This window comes from Melanerpes formicivorus, unplaced genomic scaffold, assembly GCF_026170545.1.
Source record: "Melanerpes formicivorus ecotype bairdi unplaced genomic scaffold, bMelFor1.0.p_v2 SCAF_14, whole genome shotgun sequence".
NCBI lineage: Eukaryota > Metazoa > Chordata > Aves > Piciformes > Picidae > Melanerpes > Melanerpes formicivorus.
Genome location: NW_027142366.1, coordinates 5,700,757 through 5,716,673, shown reverse-complemented (window position 1 = coordinate 5,716,673; position 15,917 = coordinate 5,700,757). Strand labels below are relative to the sequence as shown.

Below are 15,917 nucleotides of genomic sequence, written 5' to 3'. Positions count from 1 at the left end.
TTTGAGGTCTCTTCCAACCTTGGTGATTCTGTGAAGTTCCATTTTCAGGTATATTTTTTCACTGAACCAGGTAAAAACCTGTCTGTGGCACCTTTTAATCATCTTGATACTCGATTTTGTTTACCTTTGTTGCCACTTAGTTTGAAAGTGGGGTACCTACATCAAAATCAGCTTCCAGGTGCTCTGCAAACAGGGGCCCAGGAACTGCAGTAATGCTAATTGGCTGTTCAAGCTCAGCACTCTGAATGGTGCTGTTTACTTTGCTGATGCTTTAAAGCTGCCACCTCTGGTATTACAATTAGTCAGCTTTATAAAATCCAGAGCTCGAAGCATCTTCTGAAGCCTCTTTTCTAACACTACATTCATTCTAATTGTTCCTATTATCCAATGCACTGTAAGTTAGTGGAAGTGCATTATGAATACTAGGAAAATTGCAGGGTTTGTTTTGCATTGACCTCTGGTTTTTAAGAAGATTATTACCTAATGGCTATTTGGCCATCTCAAAATTGTGTCTCATCTGGCAAACCCCAGCCGGCAGTTAAGGCTTGCAGACAAATTCAGCTAACCGCTCTATAAATTCATTCTGCCTGATGGAATAGAATCATAGAATCAATAAGGTTGGAAAAGACCTCAGAGATCATCAAGTCCAACCTATCACCCAACACCTCACGACTAACTAAACCATGGCTTTAAGTGCTACGTCCGATCCATTTTTGAACACCTCCAGGGATGGTGACTCCACCACCTCCCTGGGCAGCACATTCCAATGGTCAACAACTCCTTCTGTGAAGAACTCTCTCCTCACCCTGAGCCTAAACTTCCCCTGGTGCAGCTTGAGACTGTGTCCTCTTGTTCCGTTGATGGTTGCCTGGGAGGAGAGTCTAAGCACCCACCTGGGCTCTGGCACGTGTCCACGCTGAGTGAGGAAAGCCAAGGGGTTGGGGCTGTGCTGTCTCAGCTGGGTACCCAAGAGGGAGGCAGTGTTTACCAAGTGCCCATGGCCACACTGGGTCCCCTCCCAGCACACCACATAGTTCCCTCCACTGCATGAACATGCCCAAGCCTGCACAACTTCTCCTTAAAGCAGGTGCCCAAGGAGCAACGAGCTGCTGCAGCAGTGGGCTGAAGACACTGTGAGGATGCTTTGAGAGGGCAAAAAAGACTGGGTTGTTGGATAGGGCAAGACCCAGCTGGGGCTGCAAAATAGTGAGACAAAGAGCAGGCATTGAGGGGGAGCAGTGGAGTAGAAGGGTGAAAGCACAAGGGGATCATGGAACACAAGCCCAGCACAGGAAGTGCTTCCTCCAGCCCCAAGATCTCACTCCCTCAACAACAAAAGTGCAAAACTAAAAAGGGAGGTTTGTCCCCCTCTTTATAAGCAATCAGCTTTCCTTACTCTGCCAAGAGCTGGCTCTAGAGCTGCACATGAATATGGTATTTGACTATCTGTAGTAATGAAATCTTACCCCACAACACATCTATGATGTATTAAAAGCTGTTCCCTGTATGGCAGACAGCTTCCTTGCCACACGAAAAAGGTAAGAAAGATACGTCAGGTTTTCCATAGAGAGGCTCTGTTGGAATTCAGTGATAAAGCTAAAGCCAGGAAGAGGTGGAGCAGGAGACCAGTCACACTCATCTGATACAGGGACACTGAGAGAAGTTAACAAAACATGCCTGGCTTTATAGAGTTAACCCATGCAGAGCCCTCAATGCAGCTGTTCCGGAGCAGCTGCAAGGGGGGTACAGCCATTGGCAACCAAACCCCTGCAGAGACTCTATTAAAAAGAAATAAACAGCATAAAAAAGGAGGATTTATCTGGCATGGCAGATGTGCCTGGCAGATAGCATCTGTGTCTGAACATGGGACTCCTCCCACCCAAATCTTTAGGGGCCTTAATGCTGGACTATCTCCTCTCCACAGAGCTTACTTTCCCCATTTTGCAGGCATTTCTTCTACCCTTCTAGTATTTGGTCATTACAACCTCCCAGACCACTTCCACCCTGCCACTGTCTAACAGATAGAACAGTCACTTAAAAAATGCCCTTTGGCAGTTCTGATTACAGCATCCAGACTAGTGGATCTTTTTGTGGTCTTTCTTTATTTGAGTATATCATTGTATATCATTACTTCTCATAAGTTTTAAGCTGCTTAAAAATTGGGGGGGGGGGGGGGAGGGAGGGCACAGAGGAGAAGAAAGGAAGAAGAAAGGAAACACAGCTATCCACATCTGATAGAGATTGCCCAAAATATGTGTATGAACTAGGAAGACAGAATAAAGTTCTCCAGTTCTCCACCATGAGGGTGGTAGAAGCCCCATGCCCGGGGGGTTTTAAGGCCAGGCTGGATGTGGCTCTGAGCAACCTGATCTAGTGTGAGGTGTCCCTGCCCAGGGGGTTGGAACGAGATGATCCTTGAGGTCCCTTCCAACCCTACCAATTCTATTCCATGATTCTATGAAATCTAATCTATAGATGTGCATCTTCAAAAACACTTGCCATAACCTAAAATTAAGTTTTCTTCTTTCATCCAAACAAAAGAGCACCTGAATTTATTTCTTGATGCTTCCTGACCTGTGACAGCAATTTGCAGACACCTACTTACAACATGGCCTTACATGAACTCAGATTCCCCAGAGATGAACGCTCCAAATAGAAAACAAAGTGTGCAGCTGACATTGTTAATAGGTTTTTCTGTTCTATGGAATAATGATAATAATATAAACAAAAGGTTTTAAATAAAAATTAAATCACATCTGTTTAGTAGGTTGCCAAGAGGCTGGGACAGTAAGCAGATTATCATGGCACAAGGGGGGGGTCTGAATGACCAGGTAGTTGCTATGCAGATGATTTATCACACGGATGGTGCTTATAGAATGAAAGAATAGCCAAGGGATGGTGGCTGCCAACATCTGTGGAATGATAAAAAAGGTCACCCAGCAAGTGACAGAGAGGCCCACAGGAGGGAGCCAAGTTTTGAAGTGACCTGAAAACAATGTATATTCAGAATTTCTGGAAAGGGAGAGTGAATAACCTCAAAGGATGACAGAAGTCAAAATGCAAAGACCAATTTAAGAAGTATGAGTTGCTGGAATGTGTCCAGAGAAGGGCAACAAAGCCGAGGAGGGGTTTGGAACACAAGCCTTATGAAAAGAGGCTGAGGGAGCTGGGGTTGCTTAGCCTGGAGAAGAGGAGGCTCAGGGGAGGCCTTATTGCTCTCTACAACTACCTGAAGGGAGGTTGTAGACAGGCAGGGGCTGGTCTCTTCTCCCAGGCAACCAGCACCAGAACAAGACCAGTCTCAAGCTGCACCAGGGGAGGTTCAGACTGGATGTTAGGAAGAAATTCTACACAGAGAGAGTGATTGGCCATTGGAATGTGCTGCCCAGGAAGGTGGTGGAGTCACCATCACTGGAGGTGTTTAGGAAGAGACTGGATGGGGCGCTTGGTGCCATGGTTTAGTTGATTAGATAGTGCTGGATAATAGGTTGGACTTCATGATCTCAAAGGTCTTTTCCAACCTGGTTAATTCTATTCTACTCATTCCATAGGACAGAAGTATATCCCCTTATATTTCTTGAGAATTCAGTTTATCCTATTGACTCAACACACCTAAGAACAGCCTGGGAGGTCCCATGGGAAAGCATTAGAGGAGTAAGAAGTGAAGGGATATCGTAGTGGAGCAGGCAGTAGGTCTATGAGTCAAAGGTTGGTTTTTTCCCTTTTTAAAAAGCTTAATTATTGGTATGTTGCTACTAAAGCACATTCACCCTGCAAAGGGAAAGGGTCTAGAAAACCAAAGGCTGAGCCTAATGACAAGGGTGAAATCAGCGGGCCCAGGAGGCTGAGCATCCTGCTCTTCCCATGAGTTCACTTGCCAGGGGTGGTGAACTCCCTGCTCCCTCTCGCAGGACCAGGGACAAACAGTGCTACCGCAGAAAGACAAAACTCCCCCTCTTTCCAGCTGACCTACTCCTGCTTTTCTGTTTGTACTTGTTTGAACATCCAAGACAGGGTTATTAGTCCGTGCTACTTCATATCAATTATTCTTGTTTTTCAGCCATGGCTTCTTTCACATTCTATTACACTGAATTAACTACGTTATAAAATGGAACCAGTATCAATTATCAACGTACCACTCGCCAAACTGGTCAATGATTGCACCACAAGGACATAAATGACAGGGTTGGAAGGGGCTTGTTTTTCAGCCCAGCACCCAAGCAGGATTTTCTTCTCCACTAATGCTAAAAGCATTTTATCTAAGCTGTACCATCACACAATAAATAGCAGCAACTCAGCAACTGCAGAAAGGAAGTATATTCTGAAACTTACTCACTTGCACTGCTGCATTTTTCCCCCCTCACAGTTAACCTGGGCAATCTAGTTTTGCTTTTCTGTAGATCCAGCCAACAAGTCTTCTGTTAATCCCTATGGTATGTATATAAGCTAGTAAGCCTGAAAAAATGTTGTGTCACCCAGGCTGAGAAGTAACAGCAGTGTGACACTTCATTCTCTCACACTTGAGAGTTCAGAGTGTGTTCCCCTCGAGGGGAAGGCAGGTATGCTATGCTCTTTTTCCAGAAATGCCAATAGTCCCTAATTTTACATTCTCAGAATTAATCCAAAGGTAATATTTACTATGACAGCACTTTTCAAACCCCAATATGTAGCAGTCAATCTGCTAAGTCTTGATTTATGCAACACTTCTGGTCAAACTTTTCAGTTTCCTCAGCCTTGATCTGGAGCAAGGTTGTGGTATCCAGCAATGCTGTACGTGGCACTCAGCCTTCCCCTCTGCAGCACCCTCAGCTCTCAGTCTCCAGGAATTAAGAGATCCTGTGGGAACTTTAGAACACCTGATGAAGGTTTACTTAGAGATTTACCTTGTTGGCAACAGCTTTATTAGCTAGGTATGGTTTATAATGATATTACAACTTGTCAAAACACATATTCAGAGGTTAGATAATCTCGATAAGGGCTATTTCACATACAGATAACAGAGCAAGTAGACAAATCATTTATTGTCTAAACAAAACAAAAATCTGCAGAGCCAGAGAGAGTGCTACAGCTGGATAAACGTTTGGCATTTCTGAAGCCAAATAAAATAAGAAGCACGCAGAATGGTCACACTTGAAACTGTTAACCAACCTGCTCTGCAACTTAGTGCTGTCTTCTGAATGGAAACATCTGAACACACCTGACTCTGTACAGCCAGCCAAGCAGCACTTCGGTTTTCTCAGCAATTAAAGTTCATTTTATGCATCCTTTCTAAAACAATCTTTGCCACCACATGCTCTTTTGTGCAGTATTGTAAGAAGTCTTTCTTAGGTACTTAATTCACACTTAAATAAAACCACCTTCAACTTTTATGGCATGTAAAGAAGTCAGATTTTGGCCAAGTATCAGCACTCTAGAAGTATTTCTACACTAACACCTTTCCTACTTTGCTCTTTCCCCAGTGAATGTGTTCTAAAGTTTTGAGGCAGCAAAGGTTTGATGTCAGAGTCTGGAGCACAGAGCTATCCACAGTCCGTATGCAGCTCTGCCCATGAGCTGTGTATCAAATAGGAATGCAGACATTTTCTGCCATTTGGGAGTTGCAGTGGGTTCACAATATTCACAAAGAATCCTTAAATACAAACCAAGCAGCACAGGTCCTGCCTAAAAAGAAACCCCCCACCAAACCGCAGTCAGATGGAGTAAAACTCGAACTGAGTAACCATTTTTAGCATTTCTCTGGTATTTATTCCATAAACACCTGCTTCATTTTTCATTAAGGCATTTTTCATTGTTGTTTATTTGCTATGGAACAAAGCCTCAGAGTCTCTCAATATAAGGCAAATTATTTGGAGAAGATAAAGCAGCTCTCAGTTCTGGTTAACAGTATGGATTTAAAATCTATTTTGAAGGGAACATCTTGAGTTTATTAGTCTAAGATATTTCTATATAAACAGAACAACCCCAGTAAAAAAAAAAACCTCCAGTATGGGATAAATCCGAGTTCAAAAACTCTTTCAAGAAATGATCCATTTTAAAGGTTTGGAGAAGACACACACAGATCATTGCGAGTGACTCTTGAACTGCTTGCACCTTAAGGAAACGGAATGGAATCCTTCAGAGCATCACAAAACGAAGCTCGTGTCACCGTGCCTTTTCCCAACACCAAAACGATTTCCAGATTCAAAGGAGACGCTCAGAGCCTTTTCCTCCCGGCTCGTTTTACAAGCTTGGCTCATCTCCGCAAGCAGCACAGGCACCTGTGCACATCACAGCGCAGTCATTTTTAAGCGCTGATTGTTTAGGATCTATGGCCTATAAAAACGAAACCTCAAAGCCACACATTCTGATCCCAGGTTAAAAATAAAACCCACGCTCTTGAAGGAGAGCTGTTGATTGCCCTTGCAGGGAATGGAACAGCCTCTCCAGAGTCCCCGGAGAAGCCGGGTGGAGATGACAATACCATAACAAAGCTGCGTGCTCCAGCAGCCCATGTATTTTAAGTAGTAAATCTGAAACCCAGAGGCTTGAAGGGAGCTGCATCCAGCCGAGCGCAGCCTCCCTCCTTGGAGCTTGGCTGTAAACAGAGGAAGGGAGGGGCCTGCCGCCTGCCAAGCCAAGCAGAAACTTGTGAGTAACTTATAGAGGAAAAACAAGTGCAGCGGAGGCAGCTGGCAGGGCAGCACGCTGCGAGGGGCCAGCACCATGTTCTCCGAGAGGAACGAGCCGGGGCTGTGCCGCCAGCTGCCCTCCGCGGCAACGCTGCTGAGCCAAGGCGCTCGGGTCCGGCAGCGCGGAGGAATGTCAGACGTGAATTAAAGGTAAGAGGCTTTACAGCAAGGGCTGCCGAGGTCGGGCCGTGGGAAAGGCTGGCTGGAGAGCGAGCGGCGGCTGGCAGGAGCCTCTTCCCTTCAACGCTTTACAGTCCCGAGCTTCCTTTTCAGCGGGCTAAAAGTCTGAAATCAGACGGGACCAGGGGAAGCGTCAGGGAAGGCTGAGGCAGGCCACAGTAAACAAGAGGGCTGCAGCACTCACTTATGCAACTGAGTCAACCTGGAGCTGCAGAACTGCCTTTTGGCTGGAGACGGGGCTGGTTTAGATTGATGGAGTAGAACTGCTGCATCAGAGCACCGTCGGGGCTTACCCAGACATGGTCTGCGAAGACGAAACTGCCTTGAAAACTGACAAAGCAGACGGCTAGGTGAGGAATGCTGAGCTGGGCCTGCCGAGCACAGCAGACAGGTTCAGTGCCTGCACAGGTGAGTGACAAGTGAAAATGGGCGATTTCTACGTTAATGGCAAAAATGCCTCATCCGGCAGTGTAGAAGTCGCCACCAAAATTTTTTCCCGAAAATGTTGGGTTTTTTTTTTTGGTTTGGATTTTCCTTTTGTTAATTTCGGGAGTTAAGTTCTGCTCGTTTCATACGGGTGCTGTTTGGCACAATGAATCGCCCATCCTTTCAGTGCTTATACCAGAATTGTCCTATTTAACAGCAGTTAAAGGACGTAAAGGAGGGGGGGAAAAAAGGGAGTAATTACTGAAAACACTTGTGAAACCAGACATCCTCCTGCTCTATGAAATACAAAGCCTGGTAGCAAAGACTGTTGATCTTCGGAGACAATACACAGGCAGGTATTCTGTGGCTGATGTAATTCAGGCTGGAGTAATCAAAGCTACATTCTTAAGGATAAACCTACATAATGGAATTACGTGAACTGTATCCATGTCTATGCTTAGTCACCCTTGCACTCACTGTACTGCATGTATTTGCAATATCCAGTTCCAGTCTGCTGCTTTGGTTGAATCGAGTCATAGCAGTTCAATGAGATTTAAGTTTGGTCGCCTTCAACTGTGCAAAACGGCTTTGCTTTTTTGCCCTTCAAAACTTAAAAGCAATAGGTGCTTCCTGAAATTAAACTGGGTGCTCAAGAAGAGTATGAGGATTGAAGGACAACAGAAAGATGTTACACTTTCTACTCACATGCAATGTTACAGCTGAAGAACTGATTTAACAAGAAGAAAAAAAAAAACCAAACAACCTCAGAACTGTTCTACAAAGGTGAAAGCAAGCACTGAAAACAACGTAACTGCATCTTGTGCTGCTACCAGGACGCTGCCACGGAAGCCACTTCTCTGAGGAAATCCAACATAGGACAGTAGAATAAATATCTGTTTGCCCAGCTAAAAATACTGGAGGGTTTTATCTTGATTTCTGGCACAGGCTATGGTATTTAGGACAAAAAAAAAAAAAAGGCACACAAAACAACTGCAGTGGAAAAGTAAAAAATGAAGTTGACATGGCTCTGGAACAAATTCTGTACTACGGGTGAAGTGTCAAAGGATTAGCACTTGAGATGCAACCACATACCCACATGCTTACAAAACCCATACTGTGTCATTTAGCCATATGGTTCATGGAGTACAGCATGCAGTCTAGTAACATTCATTTTAATTGCACAATGTTTATTGTGGATTATGATTCAATCTTGTTCCCTGTCTGGAAAGAATGCAGGTATGTGTACCTATACTTTCCTATACGTGCTGGAAGGGAAGCACACAAACTTAATGCTGACTCTCTGACAGAATCAGAGCACATGTGGCACGGGAAATCACCTGCTGCAGAAAGTCTACACTAAGAAACGGGCTGGCAGATACAGGCATGATTTTAAGGGTGCTTTGAGTTGTACATTAGAGGTCATTTCTTATTTCTGCATTTTGGAAACAGACTTTTCATCATCGCATTGAAGTTAAACTATTCCCTCTTGCCTGATCATAAAGCAAAGATAACTGGACAACAACTACTGATACCAGTCTGCTTTTTAAAGCATTCAACCTATTCTGAGAGGAAATAATAGCTAATTCTTGCCTCCCTGGAAAGTCAGGCTGCCCTGATATTAGGTTCCTTAGACTACAGAGGTCCATTGTTTTTTTAAGAACTAAATGGTTATAGGTTGGAAGTCTGAATACAAACAGACATATAACCCACCCCTACCCCCTTCACTCCATTTCCCAGTTTCCTTTAGTCTTAGTCAACTTTATCAGAGATCCAGTATACATCTACCATCATACTGCCTTGGATGAGCCTCCTAAGAAACTACCTTTTCAGGAGAGAACTTACTTAACACCTTGGAGAACTCTATTCTCTCTTTTATTCCTACAACTTACACTTCAGCTTCTATCCTACAATTCTTCAGCAGCTGCTCATCTATTATTTACTATATAGAAGGTACTCTTTAATAATTTTTAACAGCATAGTACTAATCTTCATGTGTAACACATCAGTACTTATTTTAAAGACACATTTTATGATGTACTTCTGTTGAGTGTCCTGTGTCAAGTCATTTGCCACTAACTTCATTTAAATTAAACCTTCAGAACCTTTACTAGTCTGATGAAATTTTGAGTCACTGATGACTTTCTTCTAAGCTAACCTGCTCAAAAGGCATTTCAGTCACTGACCTTAAACTGATCAATTATGTGAAGTGTGTAATTCATGCCTTTAAAATGTTTTCTTCATACTGCACTGCATTTCACTTCCAATGGAATATTTCAACAATGCTTTCACTGTTTTTCTCTCTACAGAGGAGCTGTTAACCAACAGAGAAGATACAAAAGCTAAAATCACTATGTGGAGCTGTGAAACCTTAAACAACAGTACTGAGCACAGCGAGGACCAGCATCTCTGCCATGACTTCCACCTTGTGCTTTCCATCTTTTCCCTACTCTACCTCATTATATGTTTCCCCATTGGCCTGTGTTACAATGGCTTGCTGGTCCTGGTTAATCTCTACAACAAAGCTACTATGACTATGCCAGACGTTTATTTTGTCAACATTGCTATTGCTGGTCTCATCATCAACGCTCTGGCACCCATGTACCTTCTGGGTCTTGCCAACACAAAATGGGCCATCTGGAATTCTAACAATGAAGTTTATATTACCTTACTTATTTTATTCAATGTCTCCTCCTTAGTTACCATGTACTCTACTACGTTACTCAGCCTGGACTACTACATCGAACGCGCTCTACCTAGGACTTACATGTCAAGCGTGTACAACACCAAACACGTTTGTGGGTTCATATGGGGTGGTGCCATGCTGACGAGTTTCTCATCTCTCCTATTCTATGTCTGCAATCACGTCTCCACTAAAATAATTGAATGTTCCAAGATGCAGAACAAAGAGGCAGCTCACGCCATCATGGTCTTTATCGGGTATGTGGTGCCAGCCATCGCTGTACTGTATGCACTGATCTTAATCTTGAGAATACGCAAAGAGGCCACACCGCTGGATCAGGACACTGGACGATTAGATCCATCGGTGCACAGGCTTTTGATTGCCACAGTCTGTACACAGTTCACCTTATGGACCCCCTATTACGTCACCCTCTTGGTAAGCACGTTTGCTAACGCACGAGGGCGAACGGCGGATGAAAACTTCAGTCGAATACTGCATTTTACCAAGATCTTATCCAAGTTCTTGGCCTTCTCAAGCAGCTTTGTGATGCCTTTGCTCTACAGGTACATTAACAAAAACTTTCCCAACAAGTTGCGACGTCTGCTGAAGAAGCTGCACTGTGGGAACCAAGGCTGTTCTCACGAACGCACAGTAGTACAGCAAGTTAGGACGTAGGCATGAAAGCCCCTCTGGTGCTCTGTTACTGCAGTACCTAGCGTACCAGTACTGGGACTGTGACAGTGCTCTGTCAGCACTCAGTCTTTAATGTTAAGAGTCCCAACCAAGAGGCTAGAAGGAGCTTTCCATCACTGTTAAACAAAACAGTCTTCATTTTCAGATAGTTGATTGTGGAAAATTGCTGAGATCTTGCGAGACTCTGGCCTCCGTGCTGTGATACCTGTGACATCTAACACTTTGAGTGCACTGAACTGGTTACAAAGCATAACTTCTGTCTTCATTGCTCTAATATTCCTGCCTGAAGAAATCACCAAGCAGTTTATTGAAGCCTTTGGCTGAAGACACAGCACCTTGTACCTTGTATAGAAAAAGGTGTTACCTTCTTTTCTGTACAGAGATGTAATAGTGCTATCCTTGATGAAGTAAATAGCGTTTTTTTTTCAATGAAGATGATAGAGGTGATCTTGACTAAAGATCCTATTATCCAGTTACACATCTCCAAATAGTAAATGTTAATTATAAATTAAATTATTTAATTTCTTTCTCCATCACTGAATCCCCTCTAAAAGAAGCCTAATTTACCATTTGCAGAAATTGTTTTCTCACACACATTAACCTAAGTTTTAACGTTTATGGTAAATTGATGATTCCTCACCCCTCACCACCCCCACCCCCCCACTTCCTGGATATAACAGCTAACAAAAATGTGTTTTATTTTTGCCAGTGCTTTGTTTGCATCCTAGAACATTTCAAGAATTCAGAAATATTTATTAACTAATTCTAAGGGGAACTGAGAGTTGCTTGTTCCACATGTTAAAATGAAGGACACAGTGGTTTACAAAGTTAAACTGAGATTTAACTAGTAAAGATTTGTCTGGCTAAGTGTTATGGTCCACATATGTTCATGTAACAAAGAGTAGTTACCTTAAAAATAAATCTGTTTATGATTAACATTCTGTATTTTCAAGGGATATGTTTGCAATAAATAAATGGAAATGCCTTCAATCTAGGACATCACTAGAGGTTTGGAAACCATACAGAATCTTCCTCGATGTATACAAGATTTTTAAATGGGAGTAGTAGATGGGAATCCCAGTCAGCATCAGCTCTTTTTGCTGACCTCTCAGAAACAGAGTGCCTCCCAGTGTGATTCTTGAATACACAGGGAAAGCAGAGAGTTTCTGCGTTTCACAGTGGGGATGAAGAAATCCAATCCGGATTGCCAAACTTGACCGAGTATACGAAATAGCTCTAAGAAACATAAACATGCTGCAGGAAGCAAATTAACACTTGCCCACAACAACAAACTATGAAATGTTGACCCAAGAACTACCTGTTCCTATGCTGCTGTTGCATTATTAATGACAGAGGGAGGTAGAAGTTAACCCCATATTCTTCTACCGGTTTGGGGGGCAGGAAAACATCTTTGTCACTCACGATGCAACACAGTAGAATAATTTCATTGCTTGATCTGTCACAACATGATTTTGTTCCCCAAAAAAGTGGCTTTTCAAGCCTCTGGTATTGAAAAAAAAATAAGTAAAAATGGAGTAAACCCAGAGCTGAGCCTTTAACACAGCACAATCTCATCTGCTAATTAGCTCTACTTTGTCAGCATGGAGACTAGCCTAAGTTCCATGTGAGAAGCAGGTGAGGAACAGCCTTTTCACATCTTTTCCCTTCTCTGCAATGTTCCTCTAGCAATCTTTTCTTACAGCCATCTTTGCTTATCTTCATACACAAACATCTCTAAGGTACCAACATTCTGGTGAAAGACACTCCATTCATCTTCAACAGCTTTTCCTATTTTATGGGGGTTCTTTTAACCCATAAGCCATATAGAGTAAATGTGTGTTTCCTCCACACAAAAACTATCCACATCAATTTACTTCATAGTTTTAGTCCATTGATGAAAACTATGTTAAGGATGGAAGCCTTCCTTATCTTTGTGTCCAATTCACCCACTAATTTACAATGCCTCTGTGCTGACATGATGCTGGATCCTTTGGTTGGGTCTTTTCACTAGGAATTTCCTACAAATCTCAAACATTCAAGCTCACTTCCACATACAAGTGCTTAAGAAAGAAATCATTCCTTGTGCTTGTCAAGCAAATAGGCCTCTCTTCTTCCTATGTGAGGAAAATGAGGTTTGCAAAGGCACCATGTTAAATCTCTCATGTAAACTCTGTTGAAGAAATGCTGTCCCATTACACAGGAAAATTCCAGCAGGAACTGGCTTATCTGGTGTGAATAGAGGCTTCCAGAACTGGGACACTGCCAGAACAGTGTGGCTGAGCAGGCAGTGTTAAATGCAATTGTAACATGCTTGCTGTCCTTGCTCTTATTTCCCCTTTCTCAGACATTTTACTTTCTGTCTCTAACAGGACACATTTGTTTCCTTTCTTCCATGTTAAGTTCTTGTTTTCAGATCATGGCTCTTTTATAATTGCTCTCTACCTTTTTCACTTCTCTTCATTATTTCATTTTCAGCTTGCTCTTTCCACCCATGCTTGGTTTGGCACACTTGGTACCCTTTCCCACTCACACTTACACTTCATTAATCTGACTGCTTTATGATGATCCAAATCTCACTCAAGGATTTGACATTACAAATTAATTTGTTGTGAAATAGGAGCTGCTGCTTAAGAGATGGAGAAAGAGTAAGTTTTTATATCATTTACCCTTGAAATCTCAATTTTGGTTTATTTCCCCCCCATAATCTTTTTTATTGCAGCAAAGTATGTTTGTGTGTATCCTTGATAATATACTCAATGTAATGGCAATCATCTCAAGAAACAACTTGCATAGTTTAATGAGCAAGACTGATATCTGTTCAACTTCTTTAACAGTTAAATTGATATATTAGTTGCTTCTATCAAACTGTGCCATAGAGCTGCCTGACTGCTACTCTCTTAAGGAGGCTCTGAACTTAATTGCAGCATCCTCACATGGTTTCCCTCAAAAGCAGCATCCCAGAAAGTGAGAGCTTTGTAATACTTTATATAAAGAACAGCAGATGACCAAGTGCAGTAAAATACTTCAGGAAATAACATGGCACCATAAATATGGAATAACTTTTATGGACAACTCTTTACCAAGCTCTCAAGAATGGGGCCTTTCCGTTTCAAACACCTGCAGGTTTCCAATGACTGTAAATAGGGGCTTATCTGTTTAGCATTTAAATAAATATGGGGGGGGGGGAAATACTGTATATATATGCAAGATAAAATTCAGCCTACTGATGTAAAAAAAAGGATTTGCAGAGAATTTATTAAATTATTTCTTAGAGTGTATCATTGAAATGTAAACCTCTGAACAGTAAGGTGCACTGTATGTTCCTGTGTGTATATACTGTATACTAGAAAGCAAGCACTAGTTCAGTGGCATTATTAACAGTGTTATTTTCTCACAAAATTAAACTTAATATTTGAGTTGATCTATGGCTTATAGCCCTCTTGCTGAACCGCCAATGAAGTCAAATCAATGAACTAACAAAAATGTTGCACTCTGCTGCTGCTTGAATTATTAACGTAGCTAGGTCAAGCCAGGTCCTTGTTGACTAGCACAGTTCAACAGCTTCCATTTCAGCATCAAATCAAGTTGGTCTCTGAAGGCAGTTTCAGTTAATGAGAGAAAGCGATCGCCCACCAGAAAATTTCTGGTTCTGTTACAATGAAGAATCTCCAACATGATGTCAAAATACTACAGAAATGGACTTTCTGCAAAGCCTCACAAAGGAACTATCAACTCCTAATAAAGTCTCAATAAAAAGTGCTAAAGTGTATCTGTTCAGTAAGATGTGTGACATTTTTCCTGTCCTGGATTAAAACCTGCTGTAGATAAGATTAAAACCTATGCTGCTTCGCTGAATAAAAAACACGCCAAGCCGCATGGCTTGGGTGTCAGATCAGGCATGTTACCCGATTCTCCAGGCCACAGTTCTGACAGCCTTACAAAATCTCATTATTCATCAGCACAGAGTTAGCTGGGAATGAAAGGGAAAAGGCACACACACACAACCCAACTTTATTCAGCATAAAGAATCCTGCAACTGATAGCATAACATTGCAGCGCGGCAATACGAGGCTGGTGATTAATGCATACATCCGCCGTGTCCTTGTCACTTCCTTTCCTTTGTGCTGCCACAAATGAGCTCTCGGAAATCAGCTCCCTGCAGAACTTCTCTTCCCACAACCCGGCAGAAATTCTCTTCCCGCAACAACATAATAGAATAACTCATACCCTCTGGCATCCCCAAGAAAATTTAACTCCAAGGCTATCTAATGTACCTCATACAGTGCTTTGGCTGTTGTATTCCTTCTACAGAATACTAAGCAACCAGCACAAGAACAAGAGGACACAGTCTCAATCTGTGCCAGGGGAGGTTTAGGCTGGATGTTAGGAAGTTCTTTCCAGAAAGAGAGATTGGCCATTGGAACGTGCTGCCCAGGGAGGTGGTGGAGTCACCATCACTGGAGGTGTTTAGGAAGAGCCTGGATGGGGTGCTTAGTGCCATGGTTTAGTTGATTAGATGGTGCTGGGTGATAGTTTGGACTCGAAGGTCTTTTCCAACCTGGTTAATTCTATTCTATTCATAATACATTTACTGCAGTGGCCACTCTATATATCCAAACACCCACCCCCAAACAACAACCCAAGGCACTCACCACGGATCAGCTTAGTTTACTCCACATACATCAAAATATTTTCCTAGCCATATGTCTAAAATTATTCATTTGTTCCCTGTATGTGTTCTGTGAAGCGCAGGAAGACAGCAAGTAAAAGCAAACTATTTAAACTGGTGAATTCCTTAAAGAAAAAAACCAAACCAAACCAAAACAAACTTATTTCAAGCACTTCTGAATATTAAGTCTCAGAAATAAATTAAAATGGCAACTGTGGAAATGGAAGTTTCAGTGGTACATCATTTAGGCAGAGCCTAGTAGCTGAGAAGATGCCCTTATTCCATAGAGTGCTTTAAAGTGTATTTTCTGTTACTGCACCTCTAACCAAGCACTGAGTACTGGCTTCCTGATGCTTCATTTGTCAAAGCTTTAAGATACAACCATCATACATTAAAAGGCTGTTTTGTGACTCTTGAACGTGTCCAGAGAAGGGCAATGAGGCTGGGGAGAAGCCTCAAGCACAAGCCCTATGAGGAGAGGCTGAGGGAGGTGGGGTTGTTTAGCCTGGAGAAGAGGAGGCTCAGGGGAGACCTTATTGCTGTCTACAACTACCTGAAGGAAGGTTGTAGCCAGGATGGGGTTGGTCTCTTCTCCCAGGCA

The 15,917-nt window shown here is 42.6% G+C and overlaps 2 protein-coding genes across 17 annotated transcripts in view; one reads left to right on the top strand and one right to left on the bottom strand.

The window, feature by feature from the left end:
• Positions 1-14,416, top strand: part of GPR146 (G protein-coupled receptor 146) — a 61,118-nt gene extending 46,702 nt beyond the window's left edge. For 4 of the 6 annotated variants that reach the window (XM_068146699.1, XM_068146703.1, XM_068146701.1 and 1 more), the window contains one exon: positions 9,581-14,416. In XM_068146699.1, the coding sequence (XP_068002800.1) occupies positions 9,625-10,629 (1,005 nt within the window). In that variant the 5' untranslated portion in view covers positions 9,581-9,624 and the 3' untranslated portion in view covers positions 10,630-14,416. Of the gene's footprint in view, positions 1-6,325; positions 6,819-6,941; positions 7,257-9,580 lie in introns of those variants that run through there. The other 2 variants (XM_068146700.1, XM_068146704.1) reach the window with 2 other exon arrangements.
• The window catches only part of CUNH7orf50 (chromosome unknown C7orf50 homolog), a 158,862-nt gene that overhangs the window by 91,705 nt on the left and 51,240 nt on the right, over positions 1-15,917 (bottom strand). The window lies entirely within an intron of this gene.